The 19,205-nt window shown below is 38.4% G+C and overlaps 1 protein-coding gene across 1 annotated transcript in view; it reads left to right on the top strand.

Moving 5' to 3' along the window:
- The window catches only part of mtmr10 (myotubularin related protein 10), a 31,538-nt gene that overhangs the window by 12,284 nt on the left and 49 nt on the right, over window positions 1-19,205 (top strand). Inside the window, exons 4-16 of the mRNA XM_084405698.1 lie at window positions 3,074-3,146; window positions 5,893-6,035; window positions 12,657-12,750; window positions 13,577-13,724; window positions 14,591-14,678; window positions 14,958-15,046; window positions 15,575-15,705; window positions 16,048-16,117; window positions 16,316-16,386; window positions 16,594-16,766; window positions 16,876-17,046; window positions 17,573-17,761; window positions 17,907-19,205. The exon at window positions 17,907-19,205 is cut by the window's right edge and continues 49 nt beyond it. Coding sequence (XP_084261824.1) covers window positions 3,074-3,146; window positions 5,893-6,035; window positions 12,657-12,750; window positions 13,577-13,724; window positions 14,591-14,678; window positions 14,958-15,046; window positions 15,575-15,705; window positions 16,048-16,117; window positions 16,316-16,386; window positions 16,594-16,766; window positions 16,876-17,046; window positions 17,573-17,761; window positions 17,907-18,509 — 2,043 coding nt within the window. The 3' untranslated portion in view covers window positions 18,510-19,205. The remainder of the gene's footprint in view (window positions 1-3,073; window positions 3,147-5,892; window positions 6,036-12,656; window positions 12,751-13,576; window positions 13,725-14,590; window positions 14,679-14,957; window positions 15,047-15,574; window positions 15,706-16,047; window positions 16,118-16,315; window positions 16,387-16,593; window positions 16,767-16,875; window positions 17,047-17,572; window positions 17,762-17,906) is intronic.

Consider the following 19,205-nt stretch of genomic DNA (forward strand, 5'->3'; position numbering starts at 1 on the left):
CAGCGCTCATTCCTTTGTTTACATCCTGTTTTCGGTGGAAGGCCATAGTAATCGATTGTCGAGTTCACGCGCGTGATCATAGGTAACTAAGCAACAGTGGAGACTCAGACTGTCAGCCCAGCCGATGACGGTGCTGTGTGGTGTTCTGAGAATATCAGATCTGATGGATAGTTCATCCGAATCAGATGTTGAACACACAGAGGAACTCGACAATCGATTACTATGGCCTTCCACCGAAAACAGGATGTAAACAAAGGTATGAGCGCTGGCTGAATTAACTTCATTTTTATTAATATCTCTAACATCTACTGCAGTCAGATCCACCCGTGTTCACTCGGAAGGAATCACTCACATTTTCTGTGCACTTGTAATGACACTTAAAGGATGTTAAGAGGCTAAAAAGCAGGCTTACTACTTGCCCCATTGAAGTCAATAGGGTGCAAATTTTAAAAATAGAATAACTCGGTGTAGGCAACACCGATTTTTGTCGTTGTTCTCTGTACTGACAGCACTCCAAATGTACAAAAAAATGAGCTCAATGTTAAAATTGACCGGAGTTCTCCTTTAAGCAGTGATTATAATATGGGTTATTATTAAACACTTGCAAAACATGGTTTTAGTTTATAATATTGCAGGTTTTATTGAATGGTATCACAACATAAAAAAAGAAGAAAAAAGATTAGCTTTTTCTGTTTGGTGTATTTCTTTCTTGGTGAATTGCTGACTTGAACAATTCTGCTTGCAGAAAATACAAGTGTGAGAATTTTATTTAGCTTGTTCAGCTATAAGTGGAAAATAATTCACCTTCTAGCCCAGAAACATCTCTTGTAGTTTAAGAAAAAAGACCTGAATGTAGGTATAGGATTGTGAGCATCATGGTTGGCGTGTAGTCTAGCATTTATTCTCCATAACTTGTTGGTGAGAATTAGAAACTTAATGCAATACGTATAACTTTAACGCAAATTAAAGAACACAGGCGGATCATTTCCATAATGACCAATGCAGTCTACCAAGAGCAGTGCGAATTAGTGTCTGGTTTAAGACATTCTTTTTTTTTGTCTGTAAATTTTGGAGCAAATACCTTGCGTGATTCATTTAAATACTTTCCTCCCATAAATTTTGCGTCTGAAAGGGAAACACCTACAAATGGATATGCAATAAGGTCAGCCGCAAAAATAACTGTCTACGCCTTTTCAGAGCTCATTTTTCACTGCGTGTCTTTAGTAAATCCTGACAGTAGTTGTCTTTCTATTTTGTACTAGTTTATTACTGAGCATGACAAACAAACTTTTAACTTTTGGGGAAAATTAACCATAGATTGTCTTATTATTGGGAGATGAGAGGGTCTGTGGCTTTTACCATTTGAAAAAGCATAACGGCTAACTTTGATCACTTCAGGCACCTGTATCATGTCAGGCTCCATCGTGTAATGGCAGTGGCGTCAGTGTTTTATGACAGTCAGTTACAGTTTACGGTGCACAATTTTTCTTGTGGATTAGCACATTCGTCTTGTGAAAATTTTTCTGTATTTGGTGTAATATCGCTAGTAAATGTACAGTTAGGACTGCAATGTTTGTGGAATGTGCTTTACAGAGTGAAAAAAAGAGCACGAATTGCTCTGTTAGCTGCAGATTACTGGTCGCTACAGTGCGCATAAAACCACATTTAAGATTAGATTTGAATCTGTTTATTAAAAACAGCTTTATTGGGCACACAGCAGTGATATAGTCGCAAAAAATTTCTGGAAGCCTTAATAAGAATACATTTATTTATTAAAATCTTTGTATTTTGTTTACCTTCATTCATTATCATTATTAGGCATACACATCAGTCATAAATCATTACAATTCAAGTCTAATTTATTTGTTGAAACCTGGAAGCCATAGAGATGAACACATCATTATTTTTTATTTTTCATTAAACAACATGATGATACAATATTTACAATTAAATTATTTATTTTCTCTTTGTTTATTAAAATGCATTATATCAGCGTCATAGTGTATCAGTATGGCAGTCATAGTCATTCAAGTCTTATTATAATTAGTAAAACTTAAAAGACAAAGAAAGAAAAACATTGATATTGTTTATTTTCTTTAGACAAAATACAATATCACTCAATATTACACAACACCTATTATTAAATACTACTACACATTTGCTGGTGGTAATGCCGTGAATGAGTTTTACAGTACCTTTCGTGACATTCCCTACTCTGCCTTCTCTTAAAAAAATAACATTTTTATCAAGGTAAAATCTACACAGTTCCCAACAAAAGGTATTGTTTAGTGTAAAACATGTTGAAGATTAGCGAACAGGCTGTCGATTCATGAAATTATTAGCTATTTCCTCACAAAAGCTGTTTATTCAGCGTAGTGAAGCCTCTCCTTCATTGACCTCCATTTAAAAAAAACGGCCTCTTGTCTACACCATGTTTCCCTTCCAAAGCCGTACCGTTATACTTCTTTGGCTAAAGGTTGCAGGCTTGCCTTCCAGTGGCTTTGAATGAACCTACTAATGACTTACAGTACATACACTGTATTTTAAAGGACAGAGTATTTAAAAAATACACACTTCAGCTTTAAGTATTGAGGAAACGGGTCCGCATTAGATACACAAACATATAGGTGAAATTGTTTACAGTTTTATGCATTTATACAATGTAATACAGTTGATTTATATTGGTGTCATGAGTATTACTCCCAACTAGAGTGGATAAATGTGGCATATAAGGAGGGAAATACATACCCTGTCTTTCAGACCATTTCATGGAAAAGATACCAAAGTTCTTTTCCAGAGCAGTGAAATCTTACATATTAACCTCTATAGTCACTCCTTGCTGTTAAACAGCTTTCAAACAAGTTAAACTTGTTAATAATCTCGCTAAGACAACCGATGATCAGACTTTACTGTGAAAAGAGAAGTAAATTGTTACGTTCTTTAAAGATAATAAAGGTCACCCATTACATCTGTTCATATGGAAGTCATAGCTCATTAGGTTCTCTTTGCAGGATAATGTCAACAAAACGATAATAAAATCAAAAATAATCCTTGTCTTTTTTACTGTTCACAGAGATTCCAGTGCACCCACCGCCTCCTGGGCGAGCATGATATCTCACTGGCTTGTGTGGAGCAGGTAGTAACAGGTAATTCAACAGCACATGAACATACTTGCTTAACAACACCTGCAGACCACCTGCCACTCTTCAGGCTTTTTCTGCTGCTGTTTTCTACTATCAATTGGATGACTATCAAAGATCAGCTTAGCAGTTACAGTGTGCACACTATAGAGGAGAGTAATACGGCTCGACTAAACTGTTCTATGGCAGGATTTCATAACCCCAAACTGTCACTGGATCCTCCCACACACGTACAGCGTTGTGAACGACATAATCGAATCAGTTTCCTGCACTTGCAGTGAACTTTGCAATATTGTGTTCTTAACAAGAGATTTTGTATATTTTAATAATTTAATGATATTGTATTTGATGCTAATAGTAAATACTTTTTCAATGTGTGGTTGCTGCTGATTTGATGTTTGCAAAAAGTCGTCCGTCTTTTTTTTTTTTTTTGCTTCAAATTATAGTTTGTAAAGTTGCGATTCAGTTTGTTTTGGTTTGAAGCTTAAATTGTTCAAATTTAAGAGAATTGATCCTAGAAATGATTGGAAAAAAATACTTCCATCACCTAGTCAAGGGGCTTGAAAAAGTGACCGATCATTGTTGTGCTTGACATCATATTGCTTGACGTGGTTTTGCACTGAGATCTTTGTTCTTAATTTTCTGCCATTCTCCCCTTTCTCCCCATTTTCAGTGCCTGCAAATGTGTTTATATACAGTCGCTGGTTTCCTTCTTTTTAAACTTGGGTTGTTCTCCATCTCTTTTCGGTAACACTTTATTTCGACGGTCCACTTCAGACATTCTACTAACTATAAGTAACTGCAACTACATGTCATCTAACTCTCATTACAGTATTAGTAGAGTATTAGTAGACTGTCAGCATAATGCTGGCACTTCAGATTGATGCTCCCCCAACACACATTCTCCTGACTATAAGTCACTTTGCAAGTACATATCATCTTACCTCAACCATAATATAACAGTCTTCTACAGTCTACTAATACTATAATGACAGTCAGTTGACATGTCATTGCAAAGTTACTTAGTTAGAAGAATGTCTAAAGTGGACCATAGAAAAAAGTGTAGCCTTTTTTACTAACCAGTACTTAGTTTAATCTCCCTTTGTGTGTTCTCCCAGCATTTTTATTAACATAACAAAAACAATCATGATTGTAACTCTGTTCGCTTGGATTTTTCCACGAGCGATGTGTACATTTGTGAAAGTGTAGCGTAGCTGCAGAACCTGTTTGGGTGGCTGTTTTTAGCATAGCTGTAGATGAGCTCATCCAGCCCGACTGCAGCCTGAGCCCGGCCGCGATTAATCTTGTTTGTGTTAGATCCTTGCACTCCCCTCATTGCTGACTTAGCCCCCCAAGTGTTGAATTGCTGTGCTAAACAGATATAGCATGAAGCCTAAGCCGCCCCCCCCCCCCCCCCTTTCTTTCACTGTCTGTCTGTGTGGATTCAACAAAAAGACCTTTATAAGAGATTCAGGCTTGGAAAAAAACACTCTCTTTGAGGGTTCGATCTGTCAGTAAGGCAGAGTGACCCCTGCAGTCTGGGATAGTGCCCTTGGAGGCTGTCTGTACTGTATTAATTACAGGACTGAAAGCTAATTTTGAACCACATCAACACAGACCTTATCTGCTCATTTTTTTTTTTTTATTTTTTTTTTTTTATAATAATACAAGTTTCTTACAAAAGTATTATACTACATCTTTATCTACAACACAATGAGCCTTCAGTAGTTTGGTAACATATTACAATAAGCTTCTGTATATTTACATTTATTAACATGAAATTATAGTGAACAATACTTTTGAAGCATTTATTAATCTAGGATAAGATCTTTTTAAAAGTACACACTTTTCAAACTACACATCGTCGGTACGATTACGGTCGCTGTTTTGCTTTAATAAACAGTTTCATATTAAGACTGTGGCTGTCAAATGCGGCTTTGGTTGAGCTGTGATATAAATGAAACGTTATTGGCTGTTTAAAAAAAGGGAAAGAGCTGCTCGATATGTCTCGCCCTGTCTTCCTGTTTCAGTGGAAATTACGTCAACACATTAAATAGTGCTGTGCGTTTCAAGGCACTTCAGTGTGTCAAAAGTGATTTTAATCTGATTTTGCGAGTTTTAAAATTTTAATTCTATTTACAATACATGTATAAACAGCATGATTGTGTGGTATTGATTTTTAATACACCAGTTCTGCTAACATGAAGTTAATATGAGCGTTTCCTCTTTCGATCCATTGCTGGATATACATGATACTTGGGTAGAGGAACTCCTCTTATGATAAAAATAGTGTTGTGTTCTCTAGAACTCGGAATGTTGAAAATGGAAAAGTGGTCTTAATTATCACTTCTGTATTCTTTGGTAGTTACTTTAGGGAAGGAAAACTGCCTTTATAATTTATTGTTGTTACTTTTCAGACCTGGTCATGATTTGTTTTTGTGCCTTCAGACTGTTTGCCTGAACATTATGTAATACAGATTACACATAATACAGATTATACTCCCCCTGCTCACTAGCACGTGTACATATCCAATAGTGAGATTTGTAAACTTGGCAGTAAGTACACATTCTCTGACACATGTTTCTGATGTTGTAGTGTTCGCGCAAATGACAAGTTAATTTCTGCCTCTTGCCACAATCTTGTTTTCCCATCGTCTCCCCATCATTACCTGTCCTCTTTCTCTTCATCACTATCAGTAATGGTTACAAAATCCAAATAAGATTGTTTTGTGTGTTTTTTTTTTTTTAATAGTGAATGATGTAAAGGGGAAGCAGAAGATTTTAGGATCCAATCAGAAGCTGAAATTTAACCCTACAGAGCTTATCCTTTACTGCAAAGACTTCCGTATCATCCGATTCCGCTTTGATGAAGCTGGACCTGAGAGTGCTAAAAAGGTACAACACACAGACACACACAATAAAATATCTAGCCTCACAGCCTCCTCCGCGCTCCTGACGCTTTTGGATTAGTCTGAGAGAGGATTAAGAGCTAATAGGTTTGACTGCAGCCCCTGCTGAAGTCTGGATGTTTTTCCCTGAAGTAAAATTTGTAAACACGAATGAGAAATTCCTGCATGTTATTGGGTCCAGTCCTGGAATGAAGTGGATTTATGATTTGTATTAATTTCAGTCAGTGTTCTGCCTTTTTGTGTATGCGGTTTTATGCACTCATTTAGCCTTGATCTTTTCTTTTTGTCAGTGTCCCACTTAAGCAAGAATCTTTTCCTAGAACTGTAGGCCTGTGGTGTTTCAGGAAGTCTCTCCTCTCGTCGTCTCCCCTTCCCTACTGAGAGGTTGTAGGATGAGAGGATTATAGTTTTTACCTAGACAGCACTGCTTTCATCCACCTTCTTTGTCTGGTGGACACTGATCCCACTGCAAACCAGTGGCATTTGGTAGATTCTGAAATGCGCATGCAAAGCCCTCATCAAATCAAATCAAATCAAATAAAAATGTATTTGTAAAGCACCTTAAAAAGCAAAACACTGAGTGTACCAAAGTGCTGTACAATTTCAAAGGGATACAGTAAAATACAAAAAAAAATGAGAAATTAAATCATGGTTTCCTGATTACGTGCATATGAGTTCCCACTTACTTTTTGTTTGACTTACTTTTTTACTCACAATTTTTACATTGCTTCAAAATATATTATAACAGTAAGACAGTCAGTAGCAAGAATATCTTGTGTTAATTCAATTTGATGTTTGGCTATAATTATTAAAGGCATAGTTCATCCAAAATTAACAATTCATCTGTGGGTTAGGGTTAAGTTTTATCAATTTTTTATATACAATAGAGGTTACAAATATTCTTCAACATTTATTCTTGTGTTTTGCAGATAAGAATTTTCATTTGAGGGTGAAATTATCCCTTTAAGAATCACCTTCTATTCAAATCATTAATCATGAACTCCTGTAAACATTTAATCTAAACAAACTTTGTGGTTAAAAACTTACTCAAAGATCATTTTAAGTTCATTTCCATTTGCATGGGAATTTCATTGGTAATGTTCATATGGGCGAGTCGTTTACTTTGTAATTAGTCCATTCATTTTCATCAGTTTTCATTGATATGGATTTGTGGACCTTTTGTAGTCAAAAGAGTCAGGCATTAATCTTAATAAAGACAGTGTAATCAGCCAAAAATGTACAATTACAGTGCACTGGTTCCTCTAACATTACTTTTCACATGTGTTTTGCAGTAACCCCTTCACATGCACTCCACTTTAAAGGACATCTGTGAGGCCAAAATGAGCTCAAGGGAGGCCAAATAAACTTTGTCCAGTGGTGTTGCTGCTGGACAGTGTTTGAGGGATTTAGAAAATGAGTAATTTATTAACTATTTAACCTCATACACTACTGTTTATTTTTTTTAAATAAATTAATACTTCAGCTATTAAGAATTTAGCAAGGATGCATTAATTTGATCAAAAGTGACGATAAAGACTTTTATATTGTTGCAAAAGATTTCGATTTTAAATGAATGCTATTCTTTTTTTCTATTCATTAAAAAAATGATCCACAAAAATATTGAACCACATAACTGATTTTAACATTGATAATATGAAATGTTTCTTGAGCAGCAAATCAGCTAATTTCTTAAAGGTCATGTGACACTGAAGACTGATGTATTGGCTGCTTTGTCGTCATAGGAATGAATTAAATTTTCAAATATATTAAAATATATATATATATATATTTTTTTTAATTGTAATTCACAAATCTTTGAACGGTAGTGATTTTTGTAATGATAATTTAGTTTTTTCATACTGTCTCATCCAATTGTTAGATTAGCATTTCATTACAACCTCATAGGTCTCTAACTGAAAAAAAAAAAAAAAATTCTATTCAGATTTATAGAGTAATTGTCTTTTTTTTACTTTTCTCTACTGATAGACTTAGTCCACACTACTGCGTTTTCGTTTAGAAACGGAGAATTAAAACGAATACGATCTCCGTCCACACCAGCGTTTTAGCTGCGTATTAGAATTGATCTCCGTCCACATTAAAACGACTGAAAACGCGGATCACGTGACCATTCACCAACACTGGGCATGCGCGAGCCGGTGTAAACACAACTTCATTGATTAAAATTATCCCACCATGCGCTGGTTCTTCCCGGGTTAACCCAAAACCGACGCTCCATGTACACGGTCGATACCGGGAATTGTCAAACGTAAACTATTTTATCGGGAATTGTCAGTTGCACACGGGAATTGTCACATTGTCACTATTTTACCAGGAATTGTCACAGATCGCTCGAATAATAGCTTGCCTCCGGCGCATGTAGGCAGTTAGCATTGTAAAATGCAGAATTTACTTGCACAACAGCTGCTAGAAAAGATATAGCCTACGCCATGACTGATGACACCCAATCATAGATCCGAGCGTGAGCCTCGACTACGTCATCGTTTCTAAAGTCCTCCGTTTTGACCCGTCCACACTAAAACGCCCTCCGGAGATTCAAAACGAAAAACGGGTCGGCAGCGTTTCTAAACTTCTCCGTTTTGGGTCTCCGTTTTTGCCGTTTTAGTGTGGACGGGAGGTGCAAACGTAGCAAAAGGTCTCCGTTTTTAAACGAAAACGCAGTAGTGTGGACGGGGCCTTAAAAGGACAAAAAATGCACTGCAGTAAAGTTTTTGAAAGTTCCCACCAAAACCATCAGAGGCTCTCTGCCTCATAAAATAAAGCATGTTCTGTTGAGGAATGTCTCTCCCTCCCGTTATATATATCTGTGCCATAAAGCACATAAAAAGAGCTCTTTATACAAGCTGATCAGATCATGCGATGAAGTCCGAGTTCTGTGACTCACGCCGGCCTACAAACCCATCCTGTTGCTTCACAACAGCTGCTGTTGCCAGGCAATGTGGAACTTTGTGTAAAACGAACATTCCACATTGTGCTCCTGACTCAAAGGCTGTCAGAAGAGGAGAACGGCCTCCTGTTCGTCATTCCTGCAGCATAATGAGCCCTGATTGGCCATTCCTGTAGCATGACTCAGAGCGAAATGAATGGTCTCCACAGCATCTTTGGAATGATTGTTAGTCATCGTGTATTAGTCACTAGAATCTCAAAGGCTGCACTAAGAGCTGTTAATATTTTTGAAAGCTGGAGTTTTCCTTTCAGTAATGGGAAAAAGACTGTGAGGGGAAGCCAAGCTTTTCACCTGCAGTTATCCACCAAGTACAGGGCCCAAAATCTAAGGGGAATAACTGGAGGTACAGAAGGAGTGAAGTAAGGGGGAATGAGGAAAAAAGAGATGCCAGAGTTCAGCTCTAAACAGTCTGCCAGCTCCTGAGAATGTGTGAAGGAAGGGGGAGAAAGGGGCAAGAAAAGCACCACAAAAACAAGAGGAACAAAAAGCCCATTGAGCGCGGCTCTCACTTTCTGAGCGCTTAGCAAACACACACATTTATCCTGAAGTTCCGTTCCAGAGCTTCTCTGATGCTTTTGTTGCTCAGTGCCACTGAACGCTAAACTATGGAGCTTACGTGAAGGGCAAGTAGAGTGCGTTTCCTTGACAGCCATTGCAACGCGCACTGCTTATTCATATTCTGGTGCTAGTATCATGGAGGAGCCATATGGAGTCTAATGCAGAGAGCTCTGGGGGTCAGTTAGACATCTCAGCTCAGATTGGACAAAAATGGAACTGAATGTCAAATATTGGATTTGGATTATGGAGGAGGGACTCTTTTATGTGTGCTTTTGGGTTTTAATGATCCGTTTTCATATAGGCTAGGCTAAATATTGAGTGGAATTAAAAATACTTTGTTTTTCTTTATGAGCAATGGAAAAAAAGCCACCTGGTAATTTCATTATTAATTATTAAATGTTGTGTTTCCATATTTGTCACTGTTAATTCCCAGCACGTCTGTCCCTAGAGCAGGTTTTTCTTTTTCAGAGTTTCCTATACCTATCTCCTTAGGAAAACACTTCTGACAAACAAGCATCTGAAAACGTTGATGTCATTTTACCAGTACAAGCATTCAATTCTTTCTTTGAGAAGCACAAGATTTAGAGGCCACTCACACAGAATGCGATTTTGCATTGAAATTATATGTAATGAAAAACAAAACAGATGCGTATTTTAAAGGTTTTACTTCTTTTAAAGGAGCTGTATGTAAGAAATGTATTTCAATTAATCATAAAATGGCCCTGATATGTCACTAGACATTAAGAAATCATGTTCATTTCAAATACTTATATCACTGACAACAGTAGTCCGGCCAGGATATTGTCATTTAAAAGTGAAGTTGCAGCCCTCAACTGATGTTGATGTTGTCATGTTGTGTTTTGGCCTGATGCGCCACCCTCCACCTATCTACCAATCACAAAGTCAGTAGTGTTTCGGCATCGGGGTTGCCAGCTCTGCTCTAGTTACCACAGCTACGTAGCAGCCTACGTTCCTGCTGGATTCTGCAGCCTATCTGGCAACCTCGAGTCAGGGGGGAGGGGGAGGGGATACACCACTCTACAGTAATTTGAAAGTGATTGCAGTACCAGTTTTGGCCACAATCTTACATACGGCTCCTTTAACTTGAGCGCTGCTTTTTTTTTTTTTTTTTTTTGAAAACACAGTGACCGTCATACAGAGCCCCTAAAGGGACATGGTGAAGAAAACAATATGAGATGGGATGAAAAATTATTGTTTTATCATTTAGCTTTGTGTATTTAAGCCCTCATGTTTGTCTTGTCCATGTCCATGTCCATGTCCATGTCCATAGTTCATAGTTCATAGATCATAGTTCATGCCATGCCATGCCTTTGTTTTATGTTTGTATATAAACTGCTCTTGGGTTAGACATCTGTTACAGGCAGTGCTTTTGCGTTCTCTCACAAATGTTTTGCGTTCCCCCGACACAAAAGTTTTGCAAGCGAACACAAACGTTTTTGTGAGGGAATGCAAAGGTTTTGCGAGTGAACGCAAAGTTTCTCAGGGGAACTCAAACATTTTGCAAGAGTATGCAAAAACATTGACTTGTTATTTTTCCACCCATTTCATATTTTACAACCACTATGTCCCCTTAGGGCCTCTGTTGTGTCATGCATAAGATGCTGCAAAAGACACAAGCGCAGGGATCAAACACATCCCTCTACCACATGTTTACTTGGAAAAACAATGGAAAGTAGAATAGTGGAATGCAAAAACACATAATGTGAAAAGTTTCAACAAAAATGAAAATTCTGTTAAGTTACTCACTTTAATGTTGTTCCACAGCTACAAGTTCATCTTTGAAATACAAAAGAAGATGCTTTTAGTCTTCGATCCAAAGTCTTTTAGGTTTTGAATGACATGAGGGTGACTAAATAATGACAGAAGTTTCATTTTTGGGTGAACTATGAATTATGTGGGACATACAGAGAGTGCATTTATTAAAGACTAATCTGTAAAATACAGTAAGAGAAATATATGTTTGTTAACTGTTGGGGTGACGTCACTTCTTGTTGACGTCTTGTAGGCTAGCTCGACCCTCCCTCCTCCTCATCCCGTCCCCTCCCCCTCCCTTCCGTGCTTCCTGAAACAGTCATGAATTTGAGACTTGGCGCGTTCCTTCTCCTTTTTCCCCTCTTCTTTGCTATTTTTTCATCGGAACGTCATCTCTTTGGTCGTGTGTCAGCCATATCAAAATTCAAGATAATATAGGCTAATTCCAACGTTAGTTGTTGTCGTTGTCTAGGTCTAGGACATCTCTCCTCTAGCTAACTTCCCCCTTCATGCTTCTCTCTCCTCCACTCCCCACACCCCCCCTTCATGTGCACACGCACTAACCCCCACCCCCGAAACATTCTTGTCGGTTATTGGCTGGAACACTGTTTGTTATGTTTCGTGGTCCAGGCTGGGCCAGTTTGTTTTTGTTGCTGTTTGTGGAGCCTGGGCTGTCTACAGAGACCGCGTTTTTTTACAATGTGTTCAGGGGACAGGCAGCTAGCGGATAGTGAGGAGATGTTTGCTGTATGTGACAAAAAAAATAATTGCAGCCTAAAAAACACGTGACATCGTTTAGAGCACCTTTAAGGTAAAAGTCCAGCCTAGCCTGTGCTCTGCCCTCAGTGCTGTTGAATATTTCCATGCCTGAATCCAACATCTGTGCCAAGAAAAGCTCTTCTGAATTAATGAACAGTTGATCTGACCAACAGGTGTTGCAGGAAAACAGATAAAAGGGAGAAAAATTCCTATATAGTCCTGGGTGTGGGGATATCAACCAGTTCGGGACCTAACTCTGGTTTGTGCCTAGAATTTAAATCAAGCAGTTCAGGTGGTATTTTTCCAGTGCCCTGTGGCAGGAATGTCAGTTATGATGGCTTATTTGAACACAGGCTAATTTTCTCTCCCAAAAGCTCTTTCAAATCTCTTCCAAAGATTACGTACATTTAAGTACATTTCTCATTTGTAATGGAGCATTTGGTATTTGCAAAGGTAAACTGGACTTCAAACAATTTGTTAGTAATTGTTAGTCATGTTTTTGTTCTGTTACAGTGAAACTAACGATGAAGGTCATTTTGTGTGCTCCCACAGGTTTGTCTGGCCATCGCTCATTACTCCCACCCTGCTGACCCTCAGCTACTCTTTGGCTTTGAATACGTCGGAAAGCGATACCATGGATCAACGGGTATGAAAACACACGTGCGACTGTGACCGCAAATGATTGCCAAACTGAGTTGAGCTGTCCATACGTTCAGCCTCCCTGCAAGTCAAAACATGAGGACACTTTCCAGGGAATGCAAAGTGCTCATGTGAATAGCAGGGTCTATATTAAGATTATTATGGCTGCTATTATTGGGCTGCATTGTAACACAGTTTTAAGAAATGACTTAATGTAGCATGTAGGAGAATGTGACACCACCAGTAATGCAAACTTCCTGCTTTTCAGTGTAAATTCATATTACAATATGTCGATCTGAAGAGGGCTGTTTTTTATATACAGTATATACACTACTGTTACAGACGATAAGGTTCTGTTTTTGTTTTTTGATCAGAATCCTTCAGAAATCATTCCAAGAAACATTTCTCATTATTATCAATGATGAAAACAGTTGTGCTGCTTAATATTTAGTCAACTGATTTCAATATTATTTGAATATAAATTTTTGATCAATTTAATCCATTCTTTCTGAATAAAAGTATTATTTTCTTGAAAAATTTTTTTTTCCGTTTTGACCCCAAACTTTTGAACGGCAGTGTATGTCTCCGTTATCACTGTTATTTTGCCAGTTCAAGTTCATGGAAGTTTTTTTATTTAATGAGATTTATTATTCAAATTAAATTATGTAATTACTTATTACGTTTTATTATTATAATTTATATATTTTATTATAATTTATTGTAACATTTAATGTGTTTAATAAAATCACAATTATGTGTTATAATAATAACACCCCTCATGAGTATGCATCCCTGGACTGCCTTTTGAGCATGTACATGTCTGGTTTGTCTAGATGAGACAGTGAATGGTATTGACCCTGGCGGGGGGTTGCAGACCACCCTGTTCGACTGCTCCTCAGACTGGGACAGAGAAATCAAGCGTACCGGTGCCTCTGAATGGAGGGTGTGTACCATAAATCAAGGCTATTTCATCTCACCCAGGTGAGTGTGTGTATATATGCGAGTTCACATGTAAATAATGATCTATTTTGCAAACAGCTTTTATTATAAGCATCTTAGGCTAAAGCTCGTTGCTGCTTATAACTTTCATGTAGAAAGTAAATGTAACAGAAACACAGGTATGAGTATGTACAGTACAAATGGGTATTGTTTAAGTGAACGTGAATTATAGTACGCTTACACGACAATGATGCATTAAAAACGGAAAGGTTTTTCCTTAACTTTTTACACATATAGACGACAACATTGTCAAAATGATCCCTGTTCACACGGATCCGAGACAAAGATTAAAAACGCTGTGTTATGCATGCCAGGCCAGTAGTTGGCGATGTCACTTTGTAAAGAAACACTATGGACCTATAATAGACTGTCACTGAACATGTAATACGCATGCACATGACGTTCTCATTTTCAAAAATTCATGTTCTTGTAGTTTATACGGAGACGATAAAGGAATCGTTTTTAATAACTTGCACTTTGAAACCCCTTTTCTAAAGTTTGTTTTCAGGCCCCAAAGCACCATTGTAAATGACCGGCCAAAACACATAAAAAGGTTTTCGTTTTTAGTTGTAAACGGTGTTGTGTAAAAGGCCCCTTAAAGTCATCCTAATAAATCTCCTGACAGGATGAGGATAACTGATTAAATGATGACAGGTTCATATGAATCTGCTCAGACAGACAGGAATGCAGTAATCCTCTGGAATGAAAGCACTGATCTCACTGATCCACATGCAGTTCAGTATCAGGTCATTGTGTTTATAATACTAACGCAAAGAAGCGTCACGTATTTCATTGTGCTTGACAGTTTCATATGTGGAATTTAATTCCTTTTTCTCTGCTCTTTGCAGCCTCCCAGAGTTCTTTGTGGTTCCGGTATCTCTGGCAGATCAGGATCTGAAGCAGTACGCCTGCTGCTTTTACTCCCAGCGCATCCCGGTGAGCGCCATTTACTGGACTGGATTATTGGTTTTGGAGTTAGAGGGGAGGAAATCTACAAATCACTTTTACTACCCCAGTCTGTTTTGCTCTTACTCAGAGAGAAAGTCATCAGTTAGTGTCTTAGTTTAAAACTTTGCAGAATGAGAAATCATGTCGTATTTAAGTTTACTTGGTGGATGGATTTTCACTGAATAGTTGTGAGTCAACCATGTGTGTCAACATACATAGGTTAATCTTTTGAAGAGTATTTATGTGTGTATGTGCTTTGGTTTGTAGTTATGGTGTTGGAATCATTCCAGTGGGAGCGCTCTGGTCCGCATGTCTAACATCAGTGACCCACTGCAGCAGAGGAAGGTGGAGCAGCGGTAAGAAAGAGAGACAAGAAAAACATTTCTCAGACAAGAAAAAATTTAGGCCAGGACTTGATTTTGTCCATGGGGAATTGACTGGATCGTTGTGGTTTGCTATTGCTGTGATCTCATGTGAGTGACAGGTTATCCTGCCCTTGTCATCAGAGAAGAGAAGAGATGTCGTTGCAAGTTCTTCTGATTAAAGAATACAAGCACACATGAATAATTTGTTTTCATCAAATTCAATTTGGATTTCATGGTGAATTTAAGGGAAATAGATTTGGTTTGACCTCCGTTTTAAGCCTAAATAAAGCACTAATCATACTGTTGTAAGAGAGCAGATCAGCTTTATTTGATAATATTTGGGAAAATAACTGTCCAAAAAGTATCATTTCATTGCTTTTGAAATTTCATCAAATGTTGTGATTGTGCTTGTTTACTCATCTCCAGGGTTGCCAGATCTGCTCATATCCAAAGATACAGGCTGTCATATTCTGTATTTATCACCAGTTAGCAGTGGTTAAATCCTCTGTGTTTCTGTAGGATTTCCAGTGCCATCATTAAGAGTCACCCCCTGCGCAGTGATGTCTTCAAGTCGGATTTGGACAAAAACCTCCCAAACATCCAGGATATTCAGACTGCTCTTCTGAAACTGAGGCAGATCTGTGTTATAGGTAATTAATACCCTGTTGGAGAAAGGGGGGATTGCAGTACACACTCAATTTAATAAGACTTTAACTGTTGGAAATACTTACTAGGCTTATTCATGTTAATAATTTAGCTTAAGACTGGGTTACAGTAAAGGTCAGGAATGTTATTCCAAGAACCCCACACACTGCTTCTTGGTGCCATTTAAAAACATGTTTGTTGATACTCTTACTAACTCTTAATAATTAAAATCTGTAAAATGATTAAATGATCTAAGCTGTCTTTCAGTAGATAATCTGTTTATTGCCTTGTCCACTTTAGCTCTAATGTGTCTTTTTGCTTGCTTCTGTATTTATATGCATATGCAGAGCCCTTTGAGGAGTCTGAAGAGAAGTGGCTGTCATCCTTAGACAGCTCAAGATGGATGGAGTATGTCAGGTATGATTGAGAAACACTCAGTAGTCACCACACAGCATATTTGAGCTTTCAGCTTGTGCCAGAAGTTATTTCGTGCCAGAAATGTTGGAAACAGGCATAGGCTTTCTGTTTGTGCTTTAGGTCTCAACAAATCTGTTTTCAGATGTTGATAGTTGTGTGCACTTGTAAGATTGTTTGTGGTATGTGTTTTTTTTACAGGACATTTTTGAAGTACGCAGTAGACGTAGTCTATATGCTGGAAAGCAGACACGTGTCTGTCATACTCCTAGGTAAGAAGCCCTTTTCCATTGTAAGTGCAAACTTTTTTCTGTGGTAATCAGGATCCCACAAATGCTGTCCACACACATGAAGTTATAAATAACCTGGGATATTCCTTTTATTGTTCTGTTGTCTCTTATAGACAAATGTAATATGTTGTAAATCTCATGTAAAGTGATAAATGATCTTGCCCCTTTATTCCGTATGTGTGTGAGCAGAGAAGGAGGACCGGGACCTGAGTTGTGTGATTTCCTGTCTGGTGCAGCTGATGTGTGATCCTCACTGCAGGAGTCTGCATGGCTTCCAGGGCCTGATTCAGAAGGAGTGGGTGATGGCTGGCCATCGGTTCCTGGACCGCTGCAACCATCTGAAGAAGAGCGACAAAGAGGAGGTAGTGCAGCTTTTATCAGTTAGATTCCAGTATCTTCTTTGTTCATTTATAAGAGGTACTTATATGTGAAGTAAATTGTTTTTATTGTTCATATTCTTTCTGTCTACAGTCTCCTTTGTTCCTGCTGTTCCTGGACTGTGTGTGGCAGCTGTGGAATCAGTACCCAGCAGCGTTTGAGTTCACTGAGGTGTACCTGACAGTTCTGGGGGACAGTATGTGGGTCCCTGTCTTCAGCACCTTCCTCTTCAACTGCCCCCGGCAGAGAGCAGAGCACAGCAGGGTTAGATGCTTTTTGACAAGTTTTGTAATTAGTTTCAGTTTTGCAATACACACTTTTATTCCATTTAAAAAGCATTAATGCATGCTTGATTAGTTTATTAACATCTAAGGGAGTTCTTGCACTGCCACTATCACCTGTGTCTTACTTGGGAAACTGTAAGATAATAATCTTACTATATTGATAATATATTGACTTGATATAATAATAATAATATATATTTATTTATTATATAATAAACTAATAAAGCATGCATTAATTCTTGATCTCCAGCTATATAAAACATGACAACAGAAGTATTATGTTTTTATTATTTTATATATTTTTTAAATATATGAATTCATGCTTAAGCATGTACTGTCAACAATTCCGCCAACTAACAGCTAAACTGGATATCAGCTATTTTACAATGAGTTTATATTTAATAGCAAGAAATCAATATTAATACTATTTTCCTTCACTTTTTTGACCTCTTTGAACTGATGTCTACCCTTCTGTCTGTCTGCCTCTTTCTCTCTCATCTCTTCAGGATTTTGCGAGCAGTAAGAGTATTCACCTGGGGCAGGACCAGGCTCTGCGCTTTCCTTCAGTGTGGGACTGGTCCCAACAATTTAGTCTTAAAGACCAGACTCTTTTTAACAATCCCCTGTACGTGGGCAAGATCGCCACCTGTGTGCAAAACGGCACAGTGAAGACATTCACGCACAGGCGCAGCAAGGTGAACTCTCTATCTCTACTAGTCTGCAAGCCAATGTGATGATGATTTAAACTTCAAGTTGAAATCAATCCACAATAGAACGCAAATTCTTTTTTAAAAGGCTAAAGGTTATTAAATGCAAACATCTTTTTTGCTTCTCCCTCAGAAAAACTACAGTTCCACGCTGCGGGGTCTGCCCTCCGCCATGCGAAATGGATCGCTTGGACCGAATGACACCCTGACACGCCGGAACTCCCTCATGCTGCGTCTCCGGTCTGATTTGTCTCAGGTGCGGGAGCAGCAGGAAACCCCATCGGAGCGCTTCATTCGGGACTGGTTCTCTCGTCCTGTTGACCTGCAGGGCCTGTTGCTGCCCCAGCTCCTCCCGTCTCACCTCTCTGTCTGGAAGCTCTACTTCCTCCGCTGGGTTCCCGAGGCACAGATCCCGCAGGGCGGCCCCATCACCACCTTCCACAAGCTCTCGTTGCTCACAGATGAGATTGAAATGCTCCAGAACCAGTTGAGGCAGTACAACGGAGCAGGCTGTACTCCCAACAACCCACACACAGAGCACAGCAAAATGTACTTTAAGGCGACTTCAACTCCTCACCAGTCCCCTGCTCCTCCAGAGTACCTCAGCTCCTCGTTCCCCTTCTCTCCTATGGGTAACCTGTGCCGCCCCGGCATCCTGGGGACTCCTCTTAGCAAGTTCCTCAATGGAGCCAAGATATGGCTCTCTACGGAGACACTGGCTAATGAGACGATTTGAAGGCACGCTGCTGGGAGAGGACTGTGAGGTCAGGCAAACATGAAGATCTAAAGCTTGAAGATCTTCTCACTTGTAATTAGTTCTCATTTTGAATGTGCAGGCTTGTGGTACCGACAGTTACCTGTCTGTTGAGAGTTGTCAGTCGGTGAGGGATTTTTGCACATGATTAAATATAAAGCTCCAATCGCACATCTTTCTGACTTAGGATTGTTTGGATTTGTTCTACACTGCCTGTATGGACTTTTCTCCTTGTGTTGAACTTAAAATACTTGGTGGATTTTTGTGTGGAGCTTGTGGCATTAATTGGAAAGGACGTGGAACTTGTAACACTTTATATTAAAGTTCAGTTTGTTAACATTAGTTAAAGCGCATATCGTGAACTAACAAACAATTTTTTATGGGAGACATGCTACCATTCAAAATTTTGGGGTTGTGTTTTTGATCAAAAATACTATGAAATATTACAATTTAAAATAACTGTTTTCTATTTTAAAGTATTATTTATTCCTGTGATGGCAAAGCTCAGTTTTCAGCATCATTACTCCAGTCTTCAGTGTCACATGATCCTTCAGATTTCTGAAGTATAAATTTCTTAAAAAAAAAAAAAAACGTACTGACCCCAAGGTATTGTTTGCTAATTCATGTATTCATAATACATTAGTGAAAGTTAATGTATACTTAAAAATGTGTTGGTAC

The sequence above is a fragment of the Rutilus rutilus genome, assembly GCF_951802725.1.
Source record: "Rutilus rutilus genome assembly, chromosome: 3".
In the NCBI taxonomy this organism is placed as follows: Eukaryota; Metazoa; Chordata; class Actinopteri; order Cypriniformes; family Leuciscidae; genus Rutilus; species Rutilus rutilus.